Here is a 19,493-nt window from a genome sequence, read left to right as displayed (position 1 = left end):
GGTGGAAAAAAACCTGAACCATCCCTTGAAAGATTTCTTCTAGGATACGAGATCTTTTGTCTTTCCCCTGATGGCTGTCAGAATACTTCTTCCTTGTGTGAGCTTTGGCTTTTGCATGTCTGGAGCCAATCTCCCAGCTCTGCTGTGCCCTGACCAGCCTAAGCTTTGTCTTCTCTCCATTTCAGGCACCTGGTTTTCTGCCTCTTGGACATTCTGCTGGAGTTCTTGGTTCTGAAGGGCTCCAGTGATGAGCTTGAGACTGCAGCTGTCGCGCCGTCTGCCTCTAGTGGCCTGGACAAAGCAGGCATTTCAGCACATTAACCAGGGCTGGTGTAGCCAGCAGTGGAGGAGAGAAGAGGCCACAGGCATGAGATGATTTGATTTTCAGTGTTTACTGAACATGTCTGGGAGTTTCTTGTAAAGAATTTTTCTAGCCAGTGCTAAATGAGGCTGCTTCCAGGCTTCTCTGTTTTGGCTGGGTGATGGATTAAACCCAGTGGCAGGGGCTGAAGATACTTTTCTGCTGTGTAGCATCTGTTCCATTGCTGACCTGATGGAGAGCCTGGAATGAAGATGCCTGACCTCTGCTGAGCTGGACAGTCCGAGAAGGATGTGCAGGCTGCCCACAAACCCTGTTGTCTTGCCCCACATTTCTGAACATCTCTAACATCTAAAGGCAGACAGCACATAAGGTTTGCTTTTGTGGCCTCAGGCTCCACCTGGCATTGGCATGCAGAGACTTGATGTGGCGGTATCTTGTTGATAGGTGCTTCTCCAGGACAGGTGAAGGGAGGACCAAATGCTGTCCCTGCTCTCTAAGCAGCCTGCCCTGTGCCTACGCTGCTCCATCCATTTTACCAGAAGGAAGATGGGGAGAGAGTGGAGTGTGGAGATGTGTTGATAGCCCTGAAGTCAGCGTCAGACACCCATCCCCACTGCCCATATAACTGGGAGGTTGAAAGCAGTGCAGAAATCAAAGCTGCTGTCCTGCCTTGGGGACAAAGATAAGGGGCCTCCTGCTGCCACTGCTCTGATATGGTCTCGTTCTGGCATATTCTGCTGCCTGAACAGCAGGATGCAAGCAGGGTAGACTGTGGTCCTGGAAAAGAGAACTGTCCCCAGGCTGCAGCGGAGTAGTAGCTTAGCTGGACTTCAGGATTACCGTGTATTTTGCCTGCTGAGTCACGTTTTAGTCCCAGAGGCTGTCACCTGCAAGGCACAGGAGAAAAGGAGCTGACCCACATGTGACACACAGCAAGTAAATCAGCTCCCACACAAAAGTGCTTGTCACAGCAAGCTCTGGAAGAGGAGTGAGCACATCTGAGCCCAGGAGGAATACTGAGCGTGTGTCATGGGCAGCCAGCGGGTTAGACCACAGCGATGGGCTTGAGAGTACCACCTTAGTTCTGTTGTTGATTGCTATGTCACCATGGTTTGGTTTACTGTGACTGCTATTGCAACAGCTGTGTGCAGAGGGCTCTAGAAAGCTTGTCAGGTCATGATGTCCAGTGCCACCCAGCACAGAATGGCATGTCAATTTGGCAGCTGCTTTTCCGGGTCATCCAAGACTTGAGTGGTTTTGCAAGCTTATGCTGCCCGGCTGTCAGGTTTGTGACAGGGCAAATGGACACGGAGAATATGGACACGGAGAATAAGCACCAATAGACCGGTTTGGTGACCTGTTTTGGTGTATTTCCTGGGAGAAATATGAACTGACCAGTGCTGGACTTTGCTGATCAAGGGGACGCTGCTCCTGGTGTTCTCTACAGATTAAAGCGCTTAGAAGAGGAGACTTCGCAAGAGGGAAGCGTGCAGGATCATGGCTAGTTTCCATGTTACAGTACCAAACGGTGCATTTCACTTAGCCTGCTGTTTCTTGGAGCTGGATACTCTGTGGCATTTTTGGAGAGAATGTCATTTAACTCCAACACGCGTACTACTGAAAGCAGAGACTCTGCTCTTTCCAGAGGCACCTGCTTAATAGTGGACACACGGCGGTGTGTGCTTCTTTATGCTTCTGTTGTTTGTGTGCATGTATTGTGTGAAAATACAGGGAAGGATTAGCTTGCTGCCAGCAAGTATATTTTGAGGGAGCTCCAAGGACATCCCAAGACTAGGCAGAATCCAATGTAATGAAGCAAAGCAGTTTTGCATCGCTTATCAGAGCCATTTCTCAGCAGTGACACTTTTGAGATGGTAGACTTGCCACCTGCTTGGAAAAGGAGGGAGCATGTGCGTTAAGTAGCTTAAGAGTAGATGAGGCAAAGGTTGGAGAATGCTCCATATGGGATAATCCCAAATGGCTAAGCAGCAGGTTGAGAAGCAGGACTCCTATATATCCTTAAGCACAATATCTGCTTGGAGCAGCCACTTCACCCTCTCCTTCACTGCCATGCTCCTGTTTCCCTTCTTTTTCTACGATTTACATTTACTATGTCAGCTGTCTTGAGGAGTGGGAGAAGGCAGTAGGAGAAGGAGCCATCAGCCAGGGATGATGTAGCATAGCCCTGTTGTGCTTGGTAGCTTCCCAGATGCTCTTGGTGCACTTGCTTGCTATTGCTTCCTTATTAATTTTATGGGCTTGGAGCTCCAAGATTGTAGTCTGCTATTGATTAGCGATATCACTAAGAGACTGTTTGCTGAAAAGGATCATTCAGAGATGGACTGCAAACTATGCACTGCCAGCTCCACGTGAGGGCAAAAGTCTAGCACAGTCCTTACAGACACTGAATGTGGTGTTGGAAGGACGAGCTTACATTTCTCCTTTGCCAGGAAGCCCTAGCATCCCTGCCGTTAACCCTGATCTCTGAAATTATGCAAATGACTCAATATTCAATCCTCCTGATGGAAATAATTTGCGATTTCTGCTGGCAGGCTCCAAGGAGCATAGCTTGAGAGCCGGCGCTTTTCTGGGACGGTGCAACAATGATTTGCGGTTATACCAGACAACTGCTTGGTCTGTCTGTCCTCTGCACCTTTCACGCAGGGGCCTCGAAGCCTGGCGTTTTGCAGACTTGCTCACATGGCGAAGTAGCAACATCTCCTCTGAGTTTACGTGGGATTTGCTGGGGCAGAGAGAGATGAAGTAGGTTTACTTGCATATGCTCTGAAGTCAGCAGCAGAGTCGGCAACAAACCCCAGCAGTTTGGATTGCAAGATCTTTGTTTTAATCACTAGAACCCCCTTTCTTTTCTTAGAGGGAGGAAAACAGAAACCAGGGTTGCCAGAGCCCTTTCTCATGCTCTTCCTGGCTAGGCTTCAAACTCCCATTCTCTCCTTCATAGATCTTAGTCCATTCCCACAGCCAAGGTGAAGCTGCCCAGGAACAGTGTAGGAACAAGTAGCTCCTCTCTGTATCTTCTTGTTAAAGAATACAAAATCCAAGAAAAAGTTCATCTTTTTTCTAACGCCAGTTCTTTGCCTCACTATAATTTTCAGATTAAATTGAGTACAACAGTGACAAAGGCAAACTTCTGCATTCAGGTGGGCTAAAAGTTTATTTCCATTGGACTAAGACTAGAAATGCTGCTTTGGTAAAACAAAAAAGGCCAACAGAAAAACTTTAAACTCGCTCTGTGTGTGTTGTACTCCCAGCAAGCTCCCTTTTTCTGCAGGAACTTGTGCAGATGGCTCTAGCCACCTCTTGCTAAAGGGAGGGTGGTGAGAGTGGCCAGATTTGATCTCAAGAAAAAGTTGCAGGCTTCTGTCATATTAGGTATAGAGCAGTACACGGTTCAGGTGGGTGCTCAGCTCTCTAGGTCCTACTGGATACATGCTATCTGCTTCCAGCCCACCACTCGCTGACTATGTGGCATCGAGGAAAGCATTTCATTTCCCCCTGCCTGAGTTTCCCCCAGCATTGGTTAGTTAGACTGCAAGCTCCCTGGAAGCAGGGGCTGCTCGTGTGTATGTACAACACAGAATGCGGTGGTACAGAGCTTCAAGGCGCCACCGTAAGCTAAATAGTAGTTGTTGTGTTGAGCCAGAGCTTGGTTTTTTGACTGTGTTTTCAGGGAAAAAAAAAAGAGTGCCACCATGCACTGACTCCCTGTTGTATTTCCTGTATTCAAGCCCTTGTATCAGCTATTTGTGGGTGCAGCCGTTCAAGTCTGTGTAGAAGAGCGCTGTCTTGAAAACCTATTTTGTTGTGAAATGGGGAGCAAACCGGTGCTCCCAAGTACTTGTGACTTATGTTCTGACTCTGTGTACAATAATACTCTGTTTCAAACTTGTTTCTGTGTTTGGGTTTAAAATTCACCTTTGCCAAGTAATGGCCTGTGAGACAGCCCTTGGGAAGGGAAGAGCAGAGCAGGTAGACGAGAGGCAAGAAAGCCCAGGTGGGAGTGGGAAGGGGGGAGCAGGCATCTCCCCAGGTGTCCCAAAATGCCTGGCTAGGGCAGCAGGGCTGGTGACAGTGGGTCTGAGACAGTGGTTTGCCCTCCTGGCACACAGTGGCATCAGTGGGACGGTTCAGACATGGGAAAGACCAAAGTTCTTAGCAGCTTGGTCAGAAATAGGAACAGTTTTCCCATCTCTGGTGGCATCAGCATGGCTTCCTTCTTCCTGACAAGCGAACTTCTTGATTTAGGCTTTCCAGTGAGTGTGAAACCGGAGAAGCGATGTGGAGATCTTTGGCCTTTCTCCTGGAAGAAAGTGAAAGAGATTCAGAGAAGCAGGGATTGTGCAGACCCATCTCCACATCCCTTGGGCACTGCTGCTTAGGAAGTTCACCATGATATCGGTCCTGGAGGAGGAAAGCTGGTAAGCTATAAGGAAATAGAGAATGAAAATGAGAAATTCCACAAGAAATTTGAAATATGACATCGAAGAAAAAAATAGAGGGAGGAAGAAAAACCTGATACAATGAATGCTTGAGTAATGTATTATTCTGGATTAGCTCTGCCACGGAAAGATCCCATACACCCTATGAAATCCATTACCTACAAGCCAGTGAACATTTGTACAGCACATGATGTGGGGATCATAGCTGAAGCCAAGTTCCCCTGTATAATATCCACCCCAGGGTAGATTGGTCCATTTCCAGTGTCAACAGCCAGAGGATTAAGCATTTATCTCTGCAGAACAGTGGGTAATTAATAGCAGATCGAACTAGGGGCTACGCTCAAGAGAGCTTGTGACTATATTTGTGACTGAGTGTGGCTTTATTGCCTGCGGGTGAGTTAGAGGGAGTGGGGTGATGTTTTGTCTGTACCATGAGGTGCAGGCATTGCCTTGGTGATGTCTGCCTTGTAGCAGAGCATCAGTAGCTACAGGGCTTTGCGCTGGGGTGGCATCGGGCTTCCCAAATGAAGCTGAGGGTGAGCTTTCCCATTGTGGCCACAGGCGGTAGGCATTAGGGGTGAAAACCTATCAGGAGACCTCTCCTTCCAGCTGAAAGTTGGAAGAATGGAATCAGGATGCTGTGATTTGCCATCTTCTGGATTTAAATGTAAAATACAGGTTTTGGCACTTCTGGCTTCCTTGAAATAAATTAATACCATTATCCTGGCCGCAGTCCAGTTCAGGTAATTATATTCTTCCTACCTTAATGCCACTCCAGCCCCCTGTCTCCACTGGATATGCTATACTCTAATTGCTGTCTGGAACTTGCTTATTATGTTACAAAGTCTTATTTTTTTCCCTCTGAGTACAACTTGTGCACAGAGCACTAGCCAGCCCCCAGCACTATGCTGAGCTGCTAAAATAGTCGAGAGAACCTGCCTTAGACATCTGACTGCCTGGTGGTGTCCTGGAGCATCTCTCCCGCTGAGCTGAGAGGGTGGATAACATAAAAGATCAGAGCAAGTGGTTCAGTTCTGTTTAACCCAGTGGACTGCTAGAAACCCGCTTCTCTCTGAGAAGAGTGCCTTAGGCTGGTGAATGTGTTAATGGGAGGAAACACAGGACTCCTGGATGGTTGCCTTACCTTCCCATGTTGCCATTTCTTCAAAGATTTTTGAAGGCTAAAGTATGGCCTTGCTACCAGGTGGGGGAAGAGACCTCTTGTCTTCAGGGAGAACATTGGCAGTGTCCTAATGTAAATATGTCCAAACCTCCCTGCTAATCTAGCGGGGCAGTCCTGCCTTGATTCGAGGTTAGCATCCAGTCCTAAGAAACTCTGTTTCTTGCAGTACCTGAGCAATGCTAGAAGCTGGCTTTGAGTACCTTGTTTCCCTTTTGGAGCGCAGCTCGCTTGTCCGTGTTGGTGGCTTGGTGGCCCTTACATCTCCTGCAATTGATGCATTGGGTTGTTTTTTCCCCTTTGAAAAGTATTTAAACTCGCCTTCTTTCCTTACCCTTTCAATTACGCTCACTTCATCTCTTGGCCTCGCTGAGCGGCTGAAAAGGTTGCTCAAGCAGTACTTGAGGAGAGCGTCCCGCAATTTGCCATACTTCCTTCCTGTTCCCAGGCCCCTTTGCTCTTCCACGGCCCTTGAGGACAAGGAGGGTTTGAGGGACGTGCTGGAAGAGGGACAGCAGGGGTGAGGATCAAAGACCATAAACCACTGTTTAAAAAATATAATGCCCACCACTTCTCTGGAGTGTCGCATCTGGCAGAGCCTCATTAACCTTCTGTTTCCCCCTCCTACTCCTTTGCCCCTGAAAATCAACAAAGCCAAACATAACAAGTTGCCTTGATTGAAGAAGGCTGAAGTGTGTGTGCTTAGTGTGAAAAAGCAAAAGCAAAGCCATTGGCTAAAGCCCCTTTTCCATGCAGGCCACTTCACATTTATTACGTTAGAAGACGGAGCTCTTAAAATCCCGATGCTCTTTATAGTTGAGCTCTAACTTTCTCCCTTCCTCCCCTTGCAGCCTTCATTCTCCTCTTGTTCCGCTCCTTCCGCTCCACTCCTTTCTCTTTTGTCCTGTGAGAACGAGTCTTTTAATCCCCTTGTACTGCAGATTAAAGCTATTATAGCCTCCCCAACCTGACATTTTCTCAGAGAGGCTCACAGCCAGATCTTTATGAGTGCTCTCTGTCTGTCTGCTGCTGCCTTTCTTCTCGGCATACTAAACCTCCGTTCCTGACCTTTCCCTGAAGAGGGAAGGGCTGTAGCGTGCAATCCCATGTAGGCAAAGGCTGGTCTCAGCGGGGCTCGGGGTGCAGGAAATTAAGACCCATGGAAATTAACAAGTAAATAAGGAGAGAAAGAAAAGACGATGGGAATTAAGAGACAGAACCAAAGCAAAATTCAGCATGTTTGGAAACCAAATGCCGGGCTTGGGTCTGAGTTTTGCAAATGGTCCTGTCTTTACGAGGAGCCAAACCATAAACCTGGGACTCATTTTTAGTAGCGGATTGGGGTTACCTGAAACCTAAGCTACAGTCCAACTCCGCACTTCGCATTTGGCCCAAGAATAATGGATCCAGGCACCTAGAAGTACACAGGTAAATGTTGAGTTTGTGAGCTTTCAGGGACAGGAGTGACTTGTAGTACTATGGGGCTCTGACCATGACAGCAGATTTCATAGTATTTGTCATCAAATTATTGTACCTCGCCTCTGAGATTGCAGAGTGGATTGATGTGCTGGTCCTTGTCTTGTGCACATCATAAAAGCACAAAGGATCAGGGTTGCTTGCCTAAAAGTGCATGCGCTAATGGTAGAAACATCTTTCCTATGGAGTTTTCTGGCTCTCGTCATCAGTCCTGCCACTGCGAGGTGTCCTACAAATGTCCCAGAGTTCTTGGCAAAGCACCAAGGAAGGTGAAAAACTGGCCCCAAGATACATTCCCCAGAGGAATTGTGTACAATTACCCCAAACAGGCCCCCTTTCAGGTTTGTGTACAATATACAAGCATGCGTTAGTGAATAGGAGGGGTGTCTGTTGCTAACACGGACTTTGAGCAGGGAGGAGGCAGTTTGGTTTCCTCTTCTTTTGGACCTCCAGCATGAACTTGGCCTGGTTGTTCTGAGCCATCATTTCACCCAGCTGTAAAATCGGGTTGGTAACCTGACCCAGAGCTGTGCAGACATCCTAACTCTGCAAAGCTCTGGGTACTGTGCGAACCTGTTCAGCTTGAACTGAAGAAAATCATGCAATACCTATAGCAAGTGAGTACAAAAGGTCAAGTTTTGGTCCTGCAAGGCTTTCCTTACATCCATTTATAGGTGGGTGATGTTTTACTTCCCTTGTAAAAGGACAAACTGAGAATTTGCTTATCTTTATAAGCACCTTGAAAGCACAGCCTTCACAAGTCACGCATGGGGTTAGGAGACGTTTGAAGGGTAGAGTCAACACATATAGATTTTGCTAAAATAGGTGGTGACCACGTATAAGAAGGTTTCCCATACTTAAAGGCAGCAGCAGCGCTGCGATGACAAGCCAACTCATGGCATTTGTGCTCTCCCATCGTGCGCCCGAGCAAACGCAGAGGCTTCTGGGAGCCGCAGCGAAACTGCTTTCAAAGCAAATAATAAAAGAAGTGCAACTGTCCCCTTTTGGGAACTCATTTTGGGGCAAAAGTTCCCCTGGCAGCCCAGCTTGCCTATAATGAAATCAAAACAGGAGCTCACCCCCGGAGGGGCCGTACATGTGAAACACTGCCATGTCGAATCCGTATGAATCCTCCGTAAGGAAAGCCCGAGCCCTGTAATTACTGGTTTTCTAGCAAGCAGCCTTTTCTTTCTCTTTGTGTGGGCCCGGTCCCCTTCCCCTCTCCCCCCATGCGTGCATGATAAGAGGATATTTGTAATGAAAATCACTGGGCAGAAGTGGAGAACAAAAGCAGGGGCACAGTGCGCTCGCCAGTGGGGATATTAGAGGCGCTGGGCTCCCACCTCTGTTCGGTCTGCTCTCTGCTGGGAGAGCGCGGTGGGCACGGCGGGCTGGGGAGGCTCTTATTAATCTGCAGAAAGGGGCTGAAGCCACGCCATGGTCCGGTTTCATAGCTACAGCGGCTCGCTCCCAAGCGTGCAGCCTTATGAAGGGGCAGTCTCCCCAGCAACTCTAATGCGTTTTTGCACCGTACCGTCTAATCTGAGGTAGAAATGTCACTGCCGTCAGACCCCAGGCTGGCAGCTCCCAGCCACGGCCGTGCTGGTAAGCACATATCCAGCTTCAACCTTCTGGTTGCTGGGGTGAAAGGGCCTCTTTATCTCCACGGGGAGAGGCAGATGAATCCCGGGCTCAAACAAGGGACCTGCTTTTTTTTTTTTCTTCCCCCACCAGACGCTCCCCCTCCGGTTCAAGGGCTCTTTATTATGTCTTTTAATTCTGAGCTGCGAGTGGGAGGGAGCAATAAGGCTGGAGAAATAGTGGGGGGGGAAAAAGCCCCTCACAGTGGGGAAAGGCCCCAGCCACCAGTGTGTGAAAAGGGAAGGCAGCGTGGGGATTAGAAATGTCAGCTTCGTGGGAAGTACTTGATATTTAATAGCTTCACTTGATTGCTGCAAGGCGGTGATGGGCACAGTGCCATAAGGGCGGCTGTGAGCCGTGTCCCCTGGAGAATTGATGCCGTTTCTGGGTGCCTCGGGAGCTATCGCAATATAGGACGGTGAGAAAGAGCTGTGGAAGCTGAGCTTGTATTACTTAAGATCAGGTTGTCAGGTTGATGGCTCATCCTTTCTGTGTCTGGCTGGCAGAGGGTGCAGGACGCCCTGCTCCTGACAGAGCTAACTGAGCTGAGCTTTCTTCCCACTGACAGCTAGTGCCCTCCATCTGATGGCTGATAGCGCTTGTGACTCGTTTGTTGCAAAAATGCTGCTGGATGGTCTGTCTGCAACATATTCTCTAGTTTGCTCATGTTTGCAGCCGCTGGGGGAACTGAGGCCTTTTAGAGCATTAGCACTCGGTAATCTCCTCTTCTCAACAGATGCTCTGATGCTATCTGCCGCCCATACAGTTGGGGCTACTGGAGGAATTTGTTTGTGCGACAGGAGCGTGCTCCTGCGCCGGTAGGGATCTCGTCAACGTTTTTGTCTGATTAGGCCAATAAAAATTCTTGGATTCCTCCCTTGTCTCCAGCATGCACACGCTGCAAACACCAACACACAAACAGCACGCTTTATTTCTCACACAGATTACCTCCCATGCCCCTCTGGATGTGGCCTTGGGAGAGGAAGTTGCTCCTCTAGAATAAGGGCTGTTGGAACAATTGAGTAACTCTGAGAGGATGGAGGTTGCTTCTTGTTGCTCCTTTTGTGACAAAGTGATGAAGACGAAGTGACCAGAGCTTTCCCAGCGTGACTGACTGTTAAAGAGCCTTCCCAGCAGTGTACTTCATCACTATCTCAGAAGACAATGTGCTTTTATTGAACCAAGTCTGCTCTGGGCTCCGTACACTCCATCAAGCTGTATTAAGCTTTTGCTTTTGTCCGTGCAAGCGAATTCTAATAAACTAGCTTATGGCTGTCATTTTCAACACACTTCAGCACAAACACATTGTTTCGAGAGCTTTATCTGAGATTCATGTGCATCTCCAAAGCAGCCCCCATGGAGCATCTGAAAATCCCCCTATCCCTTGAGGCAGGCGTTCAAAATGGCATTTGGCAACATTCCTGCCACCACCTGTGTGGAAAAGCAGGATGCAAGGCCTGTCCATCCCTTGGCTGTCCTGTCTTGAGGAAAACGGCGTCCAGGGTATAAATAGGCATGATGCACTGCGATCCTTTTTAAGGGCTGTTCTTGACCCAATATGCTCCGCCAACAAAAATAACCTGTTCCACCCTCTTCGGCAAGGTTCACCTGAAGCCCAAAAGCTGCATTAGAACAGCGTGTATTAAAGTGCATCACACATCAAGGGCTTGGAAATAAACACCAGCGATGTCTCTTTTTGATCACATTCCTTTCCACGACAGGCTGACGATTTCCAAGCCAAGAATGTCACTGACCTCTCATATTTCTCCTGGTCATTTCTGTCCTGAAATTGGAATGCAGCCACAAGCAAAAGGGGGTTGAACGCTCTCGTGTCAGGGATCCAGATTTAAGAGACATTATCTCATCGATAGCGAACAACAAGGCTGGCACACCGTCAGGCGCGATATTCCCTGGAAAGTTCAGCGTGCGTGGCGAAGGACATGGGAAGGCAGGCTTAACTCGCAATGCTAAGCTTGCGCTAGTCAAGCGTGGTAAGATCCTGGCTGGCAGCCTCGGCGAAGTATCTCTGTCACGTTGGAGAGCAGCGTAGGCGAGGGCCCCGTGCTTGTGGGAGGCAGAGGACACGGACTGAGGACGGTTGCACAGCGCAATGGTTAGGAATGAAAAAGTGAGATCGCACGGAGGGGAACAGGATTGGAAACTGCACTTCTTTATTGTGGCTTGAGAGGAAAATAATGTGGGTGAGAGAGAGAGAGAGAGAGGAATGCAGATCAGGTACCCTGAAACATTCAGGTATAAGATTAGTGTGAGGGAACAGGACTTCTGTCATTACCTTTCTCAGGTGGCAAAGATGGAGCTAAAGCTGCATCTAAAGCTACTAATACCCTTTAAAAAGCTCCTTACGTTTGGTCTGTAGATCATGTTGTCCTTAAGAAAAAGTTCATCGTTTCTGCTCGGCAGCAGCTGTATTTAGCCTGGAGTGCAGTACAAGCACTGGCAGATAAGACGGCACTAAGAGGTTTTGCAATCTGTCAGCCCTCTGGATCATTCTGGAGGAAACCTTCAGAAGGACCCAATTTCGTCACGATGTGAAATTAGAAAGTGGTTGCAGTAGGGGAAGAACTCACTTGGGAAAGAATAGGGACAACTTCATATGAGCAAATCCCCCCCAGCTCTGCGTCGAATTCGGTTAAAAGTGCCAGCTTTGAAACCGCAGGTGCTGAAAGCCTTTGCAGCCACTGTCAACATTCCAACGGCATGTTTGCAGCAAGCATCCTCCTGAAACAACCTTGAACTGCCAACTTCATTGTCAGTTTAAGTTATATTGCCTGTAAGGTTAGCGCTTAACGGGCCCCAGCACTGCAGCAGCAGGTCACAGATGGAGACACCTCCCTTGGCTTTGAACATCTTTTGAAGGACCACAGCCCTTCAGATGGTTTTTGGGGAACAAATTTAGTGAAACCTGGTAGCTCCTGAAATAATGCGCCATGCTCTGCGGTAGCAGGTCTGAGCTATCGAATCCAGACTTGCCTGCCCGGAGGATAAGCCTTTGCCTGCACGATGTCCTCGCGTGGACCCCAGCTGCTGTGGATGGAGTTGGGGGCAGACGAGGCATGAACATGCCATGTCCTGCCGTGCCCAGGAGTGGTTTCTCTGAAATGCTTTGGTTTGGGAAACAAGCAAGCGAGCAGCAAGGTCTGCTTTGCCTTCACACCTACTCACAACCCTGCATGTCAAGGGATGTGCAGAGAAACATCTGCTCCTGGCTGGTGTGACCTGCTCGATGCAGAAGCCACGAGAGGGAGCTTCAGGGCTGTCCCTTGAATTTTTTCCCCAGGCCAAGCAGAGGCACAAGATGGTGCTGTTGTCTCAGCCATCGCAGAGCCCGTGAGGGACAAGGGAAAGCCACCGTGGATGAGGGGACACTCGTGAACCCCACTATGCCACCACACTGCCCTGTGAGCTAGAGCTCTGTGCAGGACAGGGCTCGGCTCCCTGGTGGGAACTCCTCCCAAATTTGAGCCCATTTCCAGCCCTGCTTCAGGGTGAACCCAAGGTTCTGCCCGGTTTTTCTCAGGAAAAGCCAATGGACAAGTGATCTGGAGGAGACACGTGCCAGCGAGCATGGCTTCACATCCAGATCTGCCCTTCCCCGTGGGCGAAGATAATGTTCTGCCCACAGGGCTGAAGGGTCTGTATCCCTGAGGATTACAGCATTTATAAGAGGTAAAATAAGTGTCATGACTTTGCAGAGACGTGAACCTCACAGTGAGAGGCCCTAGGAGTGGGGAGACGGGGAGAAGAAAATACAGAGAGGGGTGTTAGTGTCCCCGTCCCCGGGGGGCCGCCAGCTCTGCCAGGTGATGGGGATGTTGTATGCGGAGCACCCTTGCTCACACTTTTCAGGCGGAAAGCTCCAGCCTGGGTTTGAAGAAAATTTTCCCATGAAAGATTCCCTGAAACTGGTACGTTCCCACAAAGGGCTTTGATTTCAGTGTATTGGCATTTTCCGATGAGAAACCATCTCATCGGAAAATTCCCAAGCAGCAAAGAGAAACTCCCCAGTGTACCAGGGGAGGGATACTGTCGCACACGGTGGGAATTTAATACCAGTGGAGTCTTGTGTCTGGAGGCTCTGGGTAAAGAAAGACGAAATGCAGCCAGCACCATTCACGGCAAGAGGGGAAACCGTGAAGTCCTGCAATTGAGCAGCTTTGCTCTCTGCAGCCTGCTACCCGTTTTCCCAACACTTTCCTCTTAATATTTCTTTCCTCAGGGTGTCACTGCTTTCTGTGCAGGCAGAGGGTGCAGCGTGCAAGTGTTACAGACGGCAGGCAGCGCAGGCAGGACCTGTTAGGGGCATGGAGGTAATGGGAGCACAAGCTGACGTGCCAGTGGTTCACCCTGCCTTTGGTAGGTCTTGAGCTAAAAGGGGGCCATGCAATTCTAGATAATGGGAGAAACCAAGATGAGCAAGTTACCTGCTCTCGAACAGGCCTGATTGTTGAGTTACGGTGTTCACGTATCCTCAGCCAGTCCCTAGTCCCATGGCTTAAACAGGCTGGAGGAGATTTCTGTGTGTGCTATGGAGACAGCTCTTCTTTTTTAAGTTTGGGATTCCTCTAGAGCAATAACAGGCTCTTGTCCCCGTAAGGGCTCTTCCTGATGGAGGACGGGACATTGTTGCAAGGGTGGACTCTGATCCACCCTTGGCAAGTGCCCGCTTGGGCGCTTCATGGCTGGAAGAATATGATCAGAGTTTCTGGCAGCGTGGTGCTCTGGCAGTCCGTGAGAAGCTGCTGAGGTGCGGGCAGGCAAGGCAGGGTTTGTGGAGGCAGGGAATATAGCAGACTAGCTGCTAGCCCTGGAAAAGACGATGCCATCTTAGGGTTTCTCTCCCTTCGTGAAAAACCAGAAGCCAGGTCCTGACCTGGCCCTTTACTCTTAAAAGTAGCCCAAAGGTTGGGTCTTGTTGCTTCTCTTCTTTAATATCATCATTGACTGCAAAGGAGGCATTAACCTCGTGCATCCTCACATAGAGATGAGTGCCTGCTCCGTTGGAGGTGCCCTCCGCTCCCCAGCTGATGCCTGCTTCTTTCAGGAAGATTTTTCAGTCCTGCCTGTGCAATACTGGTGGACCTCACACATGTAGGACCTGTGTATCCTTAGTGGGATAGCAGTGGTCGAGCAAGAGACTTGAAAGCACAATTAGATTATTTAATCCACCTCTCGTTGCCCAGGGGCTCCTCTTCCTACACGGAGCTAGAGTCTTCTGTCACGCATCAACTTCAGAGTTGTTGCACAAGAGCAAAGGAGAACAGACACCAGCCACGAATCTTCTCCAGGGCTTTGTCCAGTCTGGTTTCGAACGACTCCCCTGAGAGGGCTTTCGCCAGCCCTCGTGGGATAACGTACCACAGCCTGCTAGATCTCTGATGGAAAGCGTGCCTCTCTTCCATGGCAGGTACTTCATCTGGGCTTGAAGGCTTCCTTCGCTCTGCTTGTTTTCCTGGTGGTTGTCTCTCCGGCAGAGGTTAGCAAGTCCCTTTGTGAGGCCTGCACTTCTCAGATGTTATGTCTGGAAGTTTGCTCTGTTTTTTTGGCTAGGGGGCCCAGGGTCTGGAATTAGAGAGGCTTTTATGGGAACCCAAGTCCCCTTTTGACACGACTTCCTTGTGCTTAAATTTCAGGTTGAGTTGCAGACGTGAACATTTTCTGGTTGGATATCTTTCATTGTCAAAGGGGATTAGGCCAGTGATTATTTACATGCACCTCTATTACACAGAGTCTGTTTCTTTTCTTTTTTTTTTTCCCCCATGTAATTCTACATAATATGTAAACGTCGCCTAAAGCAGTCCCATGGATGGGCAAGAGGGAGCGAATCAGGCTCCTGCTATGCAAAGTGAAATGGGTAGATCGAGATCTTTAAGCTGGGAGATGCCTGTAGGGCCGATGCTTCGGGGAGAGCATCCCCTTCCTTCCACATGTGGACACAGTTGCCCAAGCAGCCGGGTTCATCGTGGGGCATCACCTTTCTCCAGTGCGTTGGAGCTGGTTACAGTAGGAGGCTGAATGCTTGGCGTGATGGGCCACTGGTTTGATCCAGGGCAGCTCCTCTGGAGCTTTGGCGGTTCCCCAAGAAATTGGGATATTTTTTTTAGAACCCAACATGCATGAGTTTTAAAAGGGATTTTTGATAGAAGTCCCATTTACTCCTTTATTTGGCTTGGGAGGCTGCAGTGGAACAGATTTCTTTACATATCCTTGAGTGTTATTTGATTAAGGTTATGACTGCTAATAAACACTCTGAATCTATTCTCCTTCCCCACCACTTGTAATTCAGGCTAACTGTTGCCTGTGTGGGACTACACCTTTTTATACCAGTGCAAGGGACGAGAGTGCTGATTCTGCTCCCCTTTCATCAGTTTACTGGTGTACTGCTCACCTCTGATTTATTCCAGCTTTATAATGTAAGAGAAAATAGAAATGGGAGGAGTGCCAGGATTGATTCTGGCACAATAACCAGTTTACTTCCTTTTCCTTCACTTTGCCATTTACAATCACAAGTTCTTCTATAAAACAGAAGAGCAGACCTTGCCCAGGAGTAAGAAACTCGAAGCTGCAGAATCAAACTGACAAAAACCAAAGTCTTGTTTGCAGTGTAGCAGAGAGAAGCAGGTTCTGCTTGGAAAGACAGAAGGGAGGAAGAAAGTAGGGACCCCAGAGGACTCTGCTCTACCTGTCGTCTAGAAAATGAGCATATTTCTTAGTATGGTTAGTCTTTTGCTATGTAAGAAAATATTTTTAATTTTTCAGGAAGCAAAACAGAGGAAGTGATATAGACACCCCAGCTACCCAGCATCACCACAACTGCGTCGGGAGATCTTAGCCAGTACTCAGAGGAGGCTGGTAAGTGAATCATAGCCAAAACCAGTGACCCATGGACTAAGGCAAGAGATGGTCAGGCTCATCTAGGTCTACGTAGATTGTCTGGAGAGAAAGAAGCAGAGACTCAGGAGACCGTCTGCAGTCACCAACATCTGGGGAATAATCAGGGTGCTGCATAAGTTTAAAAAATGATGAATATGCCGTGTGCAGTGAAATATAAATATGCTTGGATGTACCCAGAATTCACACTCCATGTAAATGAAACTTCGCTTTGCACTGAAAATGCACACTGGTGGCCATTTACGAATCCATAAGAGCACAGAGAACTCCCTATTTGCACCGAGCCTTTCTGCTCCCCTTTTCCCTGAAGGTTGGGGCCTTGATGCCTTTTTCCTGGACGTGAAGCACAGTCTCTCCACAACAATCATAATAAGTCTTGTGCTGTGTGGTGCACTAATGAAAAGCTGTGTGGGCTAGTCCCTAATTACAACCATCAGTTAAGCTGTCAGAGGGAGCTCTCAGCCTCGGTTGTTCATTATTAGACTTTGGGCCTTGATGAGCTGCAATCAGGCATGAAAGGGTGACCTGACCAGAGCCGGGGAGGTCTCCACTCCCCCACCGAGCTCGGAGGGCTTTAGTACTAGACCTGGTTTCTCAGGTCCAGGGCTTTACCTATTGCACTGCAGGGAGGGAGCTGGGAGCAAAGAGGGAAAGGAGGTGGAGAGCTCCATGAGGCATGCAGTCACCTTGGGTGTAACCAACCATCTTTCCACACACCTACGTTTGCTGGCTTTTTAGGGTCTGCGGGCTTCATCGTTTTGAAGACAAGAAGCCGTTGTCTTCAACTTAGGCTTCCTGTGTAAAAGCTTAAGGATTTGCCGCTATATATGTTTAGCTTCAGTACAAATGTTATGCAGGGATGAGTCCAAGTCACGGTGTCTTTCAGCCACATCTGGATTTTGAAGTGCCCCAAAGGATGATGTTGGGGGACTATTTCTCCAAGCAGTGGTCCCTTTAAATATCACACTAGACCCAGTGGAAAACAGACATGCAGATGGTGGGTTTTAATGACAACAGCACCAGTTTATTTGAACTAGGGTCTTTATGGGGAGATGTGTTTGTTGTCTCAGACCACACATTATTAACTAATCCCTAGACTTTGTTTTTGTAGTTGCATTGTGAGCAACTTCCCACTTTTCGCCCCTTTCCTCTGTCAAAACGTCTTCGGCTTTGCAGTTGTGCGTAAGGCATCCTAGATTGCTGCTGCTTAGGATGGATTTCCATTCAGCAGTCCTGCCACGGCTGCGGCTCCCCTTTCTAACTGGGGAAGTCAGACTGGGAATTTCCTTGTGCTCTTTGGAAATTATCAGCTACAGTCATTTATGCATCCTGTTCCATCTTGGTATGAAGGGGTAATAATATTTCTTTCGTCTTCCCTGTGTATCAGCCCCATTCTTATTCCAAAGCCCAGGCCTATCTCCTTTTCCCAGCTTCTCCTCTCCAGGACAAGACTGTCACTTGCTGCATGCCTGTACTGGAATAGAAGAGCCCATTTGCAAACAGCCCGAAGTGAAACACTTGCAAGACCTTCTTCTGAAGTATTCGGTTATGATAAACCATAAATGCTGGGAGAACGGGCTTCACTGTAAGCTTTTTGCTATTCCTTCATGGATTCAAGAAGCCTTGAAATAAGCAATCACATTTTTGCAGTTGCGGCTACAAGCGCTGCTCAAGAGGCGCTGGGCAAAGCCAACACAGGCTGCCAAGGCCAGCATGCCGGGGAAGGGATTGGATTTTGGGCAACAGCTTCTCCTCGCCAGGTTTCCCACCTGCGCATTTTGCAGCGAATCTCTTCTGATCGCTCCCAGCCTTCGCTTGACAAACAGAAATCTGAAATGAAACAGCCTGTTCTGGAGGGATTGTGGAGGTCGGGGGGGGCTCTGTTGTATAGCCCCACACAGCTGTTAATCACCAAAATATCTCTGGCTCCCAGCAGCTGTCTAGTGTTTATCTTAGCCTGGATATCTACTGGCCGAGCCCACAGAGAGCAGGCTGTGCAGCCAAGCCAAATACAAACGGAAGACAGATAATTTGCACACAAGGGTGTGCACGTGTATTTTGTGTGTGTGTGCGTACATATGCATGTGTGTATACACGCAGGCTTTGTTTATATCCCACTGCTGCAGCTGGAAGTGCACGTCAGTGATTTTTGTTTAAAATGAACTTGTAATTTTGTGGATGTGTTAGCACATACAAGAAGGGAAGCATAATGTATATGTGTTGTACAGGTGGTTTAGGTATGCGCTTCCAGGTGCGCAACCCTGACTCAGATAAGGTCGCTTGCACAGTAATTCCCCATGCTTTCTCTAAGCCTTACGAAGCTTTTTAGATAAAGTGGAAAAATACAGGACTTCCCAAGTCTTCCAGTATCAGTCAGCCACAGAGACTTTAAAGCGCATCTAAAAGGCAGTTCCCTGTGCCACCTGTGACTGTTGGGGAAACAAGAAAGAGGAAGAAAGCTAAGAAAGTAAACTATCCCACCTATAGAAGAGAAGGCGGTTAACCTTGTGGCTCCAATTAACCTGTCCTCACAGGGGTGTGAGGGCAGGGAGTTTATATAAATCAGGCTCAGTTGAGTGAAAGGGATGAGAGGGGCAGCTCTCTTGGTGTGTTTGATATTTTCTTTGTGGTAAGAAGCTTGCAGTGACCTCGGAGATTAAAGACTTGAGGAGTAGCAAGGAGGATGTGAGCATGTTATACCCTGGTTTTTCTGAGGACTTAGGCCTTTCTTTTTCCCTGTTTCTAGGTCTTTCTTTAACAGTCAGAGTGTCCTGAGCTACCACGTGGCAGCTTGGTGCAGCAGAGAAAGTCCTGGCTGGATCTGAGTTGCTGCTTGCATGATAAGGTAGGATTTGGATGAATTTATGGGATGGTGGGAACCAACCAGAGTTTTCTTTTAATGCATTGTCCACTGCAAGTGTCCGGAGAAGCACAAGATTGTGTTGCGGAATGTTGTGAAGCTTCAAACTAAGGGGGTTGCAGTTTTTATTTACCTAGCAGTCGGTTGTATATTTAATGTTGTTTTGGAAAGAATGCTTGAGGTCCTTGTTGCTGCTGACTCTCCCCTGAGGTTTCAAAGGCTGTCGAGCACAGAGAGTTACAGAAACTGGCTGTACAGGATGGTGTGTGCCTTTGACTTTTCTGAGCCCTGAGGGAGGCTGAAATCTTGCTGCTTCTTACACTGAGTTCTCTAGGGGCAGCTGCACAGGATAAGCTGCAGTGCTGGCTTTTGGAGGCTGTGTTTTTTGGTAGGTGGGAAGCTGGAGGCCTGTGCTGAGCTGTGTTTTGGGCTGTGCGAGACTGAGTGAGGGGGTGTGCGTTTGCTTATCCCTAGTTTGCCTCTTGCTCTCCGAGTACAGCGAGTGCCTCGCTTAGAGATTGTGCAACAAAGGTCAGGGCTTCTTGCAAAGCAGTTTGGCTTTCTTGGCTGTGAATGCCCAGCTTTCCTTCTGGTCCAACTCTGGTTTTTATCAGTTAACTTGCTCCAGATCCTGGGAACAGCCAC

The 19,493-nt window shown here is 48.5% G+C and overlaps 1 protein-coding gene across 6 annotated transcripts in view; it reads left to right on the top strand.

Annotated features, from left to right (window-relative positions):
• SNX19 (sorting nexin 19) overlaps positions 1 to 19,493 on the top strand; it is a 135,815-nt gene that overhangs the window by 23,980 nt on the left and 92,342 nt on the right. For 2 of the 6 annotated variants that reach the window (XR_008235088.1, XR_008235087.1), the window contains exons 11-13: positions 4,589 to 4,761; positions 15,857 to 15,949; positions 18,735 to 18,833. Coding sequence is in view for 1 of the 6 variants with exons in the window: in XM_052786386.1 (XP_052642346.1) it covers positions 186 to 321 (136 nt within the window). In the remaining 5 variants the exon portion in view is untranslated. Of the gene's footprint in view, positions 1 to 185; positions 4,233 to 4,588; positions 5,877 to 15,856; positions 15,950 to 18,734; positions 18,834 to 19,493 lie in introns of those variants that run through there. The other 4 variants (XR_008235091.1, XR_008235089.1, XR_008235090.1 and 1 more) reach the window with 4 other exon arrangements.

This window comes from Harpia harpyja, chromosome 4, assembly GCF_026419915.1.
Source record: "Harpia harpyja isolate bHarHar1 chromosome 4, bHarHar1 primary haplotype, whole genome shotgun sequence".
Classification (NCBI taxonomy): domain Eukaryota; kingdom Metazoa; phylum Chordata; class Aves; order Accipitriformes; family Accipitridae; genus Harpia; species Harpia harpyja.
Note: the sequence above shows the minus strand (reverse complement) of the source record. Positions and strands in the feature narration are given on the sequence as shown.